The following is a 5,670-nucleotide window of genomic DNA, read 5'->3' on the forward strand; positions in this document are numbered from 1 at the left end:
CTTACCAGCTCCTGTTCTTCCCACAACACCAATTTTTTCTTTATCTCCTATTACAAATGTAACATCCTGAAGTACCTTTGGTAATTCTGGGGAGTATCGTAAAGTAACATTTTTAAATTTAATATCACCCGAGTTTGGCCACTGATTGTCAACATTTGTTATACACCTACTATATGGTTCTTGTTCCAAGTTTGTGTACTCATATAGCCTTTCAACAGAATTCATGTTCATTTCCATTGTCGCATAAAATTTTATCATCCATAATGCAGATTCGGTGAAGGCTATCGCGTAAGTAAAAGTAATACCTGCCAATCCAGAATCTACCATATTTGCATTACTTAATAAAAACAATCCTGTTGCTAATATTGTAATCGACCCTATTAACTCAATTCTAAAAGATAACCAATTGTTTGCTTCCCATAAGTAAAAAAAAGATTTATTATACTCATCTACTCTGGTAAATATTACCTTAATAAACCTTAATTCATCTCCAAAAGCACGAATAGAAACTAATCCCGCAAGAGATTCAGAAAAATGCTGATAAATTGGAGTCTTCGTGATAGACTCATATCGCTTTAATTCTCTTGAGCAGCATAAATACGAATGCCCAATAAAACAACAAAATAAGAAGATGAATATCGCCGGAAATATAAAATTTGGATTAACATATGTTATTAGGATTAATGACATCAATGTCTGTAAAGTACATGAAAATGTACCTTCTATAAACGGGCTTAATTCAAAATCCAATGATCTTATGTCCTTCGAAAAATTGTTCATGATACTTCCAATTGGAGTCTTCTCAAAGAAGATTAATTTAGAAGAAACCACATTTCGCAAAATTTTAATAAATATCCTATTGCATGCGTTTATACCTGTGAAATACGTCAAACCAGACTTAATTGACGAGAACAATGCATAGCATAAACCAATGAAAAAATACATAAAAAAGTAATACTTATCATTAGTATCAGAATTTTTGTTTGATTTTAGAAATGAAAAATTAGAGACTTCACTTCGGTTTATCAACCAGTTACGTACCCACCAAGATTGAGCAAAATATCCAAATTGGGCTAACAAAAAGGAAGAAAGCATCAAAGACAAAACTTTCCAACCTCCCAAGTATTTGAAGTACCACTTGTACAGATATAAGTCTACTGCACCATTAGGAACAACCTCTCCAAGGATATTCTCATTTTGATCATCCAAGTTCTTCAATATTGTTTGTGACTGAGTTTTGCTTGAACTATCCCTGTCTTCTAAATAATAATCTGGTTTATGTACCACAGATGTTGTACATTGGTTAGGGCAATTTTCATTTAATTCATTAAAATCAAATTTACAATATCTCTGACGGAGTGCTTTATCTTTCAACAAGTCACCAGGAGGGCCTTTATACGCCGTAGTTCGATTGTCCAATATTAAAAGATATGCAGCTTTCTTAATGACCAACTCAACATTGTGGGAAACTAAAATACATGTCCTTCCTTTCATCAAGGGCCCAGTCAAACACAAGTCATAAATATCTTTTGCACACTTCGAATCAACTGCACTTAAACAGTCATCTAAAATTATATGCATTGATTTAGAATAGATTGCTCTGGCTAGCGATACCCGCTGTCTTTGTCCACCAGACAAATTCTGCCCTCTGTCTCCTACAATAGAATTATCACCATCCTGTAATAATCTTAGATCGTTGGTTAGACAACAGGCTCGGATAACATCATTATATCTCTTCAAATTAAACTCTGATCCAAACAAAATATTATTCTTAATACTATCGTTTATAATCCAAGGAATTTGAGAACAGTAAGATATCGAGTTTGTTAAACCGTCTCCATGAATCATCAATTCATGTTTAGAAGCTAATGATGGAACATGTATTTCACCTTTGAACAAGTGGGTTTCTCCTAATAAGCTCATAAGCAATAAAGATTTTCCAGCACCTGTTGGACCAGCAACCACATTCAGTTTTTTACTTTTAAATTTAACATTAAGATTCTCTAGGATAAAGCCTTTGTTATTAATGCTCCATCCAATGGTTGCACCACTGAACATAAAATAGGTGCCATCCTTTGATAAAAGTAGGTTTTTCTGTTTATCCATATCTGGTTCATCTAAGAAAGATTGAATCCTTCTCAGAGATATTACTGATTGAACAATATAATTTATTGTGCTAGATAATTGATCTAGAGGCATTTTAAGTAGTCCAAATAGAGAGAGAGCAGTAAATGCAATAGGTGCCGTGAGTGTTGCTCTCTCACAAAATATAAAGTAAGCAAAAGAGATACTAGTGATTAATGTTGGAGTCAGATACCAAATTATGGCATTACATGACCATATAACGGATATTAATTTCATTTTTCTAACCTCAGAATCTCTCGTCCTTAAGATGTGGTTGATAAAATTATCCTCCCACGTAAAACATTTGATAATTTTAATGGAACTAAATAACTCATTAAGATTTTGAATTCTTTTATCAGTAACTAATAGTCCTTCATGTTGGAATCTAGAGGTCGATCTAGCTAAAAATACATTCAATGGAAAAATCAGCAAGAGAACACATAATCCAACAAATGCCGCAGTTCCCAGCAACCTAACAAGCATTGACAAAGAAACAATTATCATGATAATAGATCCAATAAGCAAATGGAGGTATTCACATATTTGCAAAACATTAGAAACGTCTACTGACATTAGATTTAAAATTGCACCGTCTCCCTTTGGGGAAATTTCTTCATCATAAATTAAACCTGAATCTTGTCTGTCACTACCCTGGGATGTTGAAGCTGATATTGATACCTTTCTTAAAACCTTAAAGTAAATTTCAGAAATAAGGATACTGTTCATTCTAATTGACATCCTCCTACCTATGTGATTAATTTGCCCTTGACATGTTAAAACAATAACTTTAGAAATAAACATACCAATTACATAAAGCACAGCAACATTTTTTGAAGTTGTCATTGGATTATCTATGTACTCTAGGAATTTTTGAAGGAAAATAATAGGAACAAAGGTGATAAATGAAGCTGCTATAGACCAAATTATCTGGATTAACAAAAAATATTTCAATGACAATGCAAACCGGATTGAGAATGAATTTGAGTAAACTTTGGTACTCCACTTTTCTTTAAAGTTTTGCATTACATGTGAACAGTAATCATCATAAGTAAGAGCCCAGACGTCAGATAAGAGTAAGTTACTCCTTTTACATTTCGATATTAATGGATTTAACCACGAAAACGATATATAATTGGCAATTGAAGATAATGGTTCAGGTGATGGAGTAATATCATCTCTTGTCTTGTATAATAATGGTAATGAATTTTGAATTGGTGAAAAGAGAAGAATCGAGAATAGAATTAGATTTATATAGAATTGTTGTGTATGGTAAATTTTATCAACATGTGTTTTAATGCTTCCAATCAGCACGGAGCGATAAGATGCAGTTCCTATAATTAACAATATAGAATAATTTGAAAATGATAATAACCAAAGATCACCAATTAGGGTACATATCCAATTTACAGATTCATTCATATTAATCAGACGAAGAGTAATAATGATAAATAAACTAAACCATAGTGCAAAAAATACCATATATTCTCTTAAAGTCAATTCACCGGTTATATTTAGATCTGAATTTAATAAAATATGAGTATGAATAATAGTATTAATAGTAACCAGTAAAAATTCTATTATTATTCTTAATTTATCCCTGAATTTCCTATGAACTATATTCAAAGTTATTTTATTATTTTCTAACACTTCCTTTGCAATATAATCAATATCAAAATGTCTATCCTTTACAGAATCAACGGAATAATCCGTTGAATCAAATGGAGAGCTGAGTACTTTTGAATTATAATTAGTCCCTACATAAGGAATATGATTTGGTACCGTATCTCTCTTTTTAAGAACACCGTGCTTGTTCCAATCTCTGTCAAACTCATTTGAAGTTTCCCACTTAAATCGACCTTTTAATTTCAACAAAATATACCTAGATATATTCAGTATAAAAAAAACTAAATTCACAAATAGTAAAAATAGAGGAATGTAATAGTTCAAGTATGTAGATCGAGCAAACACTGTTAAATCATCTTTATTCCAAATTTCATGTTCACCCATAATTTAATATAAATCCTCAAATTTCTTGGCATAAATCGAAATATAGAAATGTTAAAAACACTTGATGTTACTACAACATTTAATAAAGTACAAAGTTCAATAATTTATTGTTGATCAGAAACAATATTAATACGATGCAAATATATTTGATGCTGTTTATATAATCATTCTGCTGTTTAGTTTACTCTTTTCGAAACTTACTTGGTATTTGACCAAATAGGCAAAATCTCGAAATTGTATGAAGAGATCTGTAATTTTTCACCTCTTAATATTTTTTTTTTCCGTAAGGTTAAGAAATACACCCGAATTGATCTTATGATGACTATCTAGTATAATAAATATATGTATTTATAAATAGCTTTGATATCTAAATAGAGATGGGTAGAAATGACCAATTGATTTATATGAAGATATATATATATATTTGTGCATTTTTCAAGTATTAGTGTGGTGTTTCTTGAATATAATGATTTATTAAAGTGTAAAATAAAATAAACAATAGGTATTAAAAAAGATTACATACAACTGTTTATTATTTATCATTAACGTTGAAAACATTATTCAGTTTGTTCTGTAGTAGCGTTAACTTCAGTGGCGGCTTCGATTTCTTGTGTTTCTTCTTCGTCGTCAAAGTGAGGTTTTAGGGCAGCAATATCAACGGTAATTTCTCTGTCTTGCAAAGTTTTACCTTGGAAGTTCTCGACTTTATTTGAGATATCGCTTGTTAAATCAGCAAAAGTAACAAATGCAATACCTCTGTTCATTCTTTTTGAGAAAAAGACTCTCTTTGTTCTCATATCTTTCATTCTTCTCATTGGTAACACGACCAATTCTGGGGTGGTGCCAAAAAATTCAGCTAATTCTTCTTTGGTAGCATAATAAGGAACATTATTCACATATAGAGTATCTTTAGATCTTTCCATTTCAGTCAATGGGATCTTTTCTTTTCTTGGTGGAGCAGGTACAGCTAAACCATGGGAACGGAAACCGCCTCTGCTACCGCCTCTGCCACCACGACCACCTCTACTACCGCCTCTACCTCTACCTCTAAAACTACCACGAGTACCTCTTCTATTGGCTTGTCTAGCCTTTCTTTCAGCTTCTCTTTCTTCTGCAGTTAAAGCTTTTCTGATGAAAATGCCCTTTTCATTGATGACTTTCTTGTCATATTTTTCCTTAATTGCATCTACGTCAATTTTTTGTGGGAACTTAACGAAAGCATATTTACTATAATAAACACGACCTCTTGGGTTGGCAGAAGATGGGAATTCCACTTCTACGCTGCCGAATTCCTCGTTAAACACTTGTTTCACATCATCTTCAGTACTTTCATTAGCTATATTGCCGACGAAGATAGTAGTTTCTGGGTCGACATTGTATACTGGAGCTTCAACAGCACTTGTTTCAACTTCTTCTTGAGACATGATTTATCCTATTTTATGTTTTATATTTTTTCCTTAAAAAAAAAAAATAATAAATGAAGATATATTAATTATTTCAATTTCACCTGAGTTTTCCTATTTTTTAATTTTTTGATTA

At 31.8% G+C, this 5,670-nt stretch overlaps 2 protein-coding genes across 2 annotated transcripts; both read right to left on the reverse strand.

Moving 5' to 3' along the window:
• Positions 1–4,131, reverse strand: Kpol_175p1 (uncharacterized protein; the record flags this gene model as incomplete). Its single annotated transcript, XM_001642146.1, has 1 exon — positions 1–4,131. A coding segment is annotated over one exon (4,131 nt), but the record flags the coding sequence as incomplete, so codon positions are not given.
• Positions 4,132–4,688: 557 nt separating this feature from the next.
• On the reverse strand, positions 4,689–5,555 carry Kpol_175p2 (RNA-binding protein; the record flags this gene model as incomplete). Its single annotated transcript, XM_001642147.1, has 1 exon — positions 4,689–5,555. The coding sequence occupies one exon, from the start codon at positions 5,553–5,555 to the stop codon at positions 4,689–4,691; it is 867 nt and encodes a 288-aa protein (XP_001642197.1).
• Positions 5,556–5,670: the final 115 nt, after the last annotated feature.

Source organism: Vanderwaltozyma polyspora, genomic scaffold (assembly GCF_000150035.1).
Source record: "Vanderwaltozyma polyspora DSM 70294 KpolScaffold175 genomic scaffold, whole genome shotgun sequence".
Classification (NCBI taxonomy): Eukaryota; Fungi; Ascomycota; class Saccharomycetes; order Saccharomycetales; family Saccharomycetaceae; genus Vanderwaltozyma; species Vanderwaltozyma polyspora.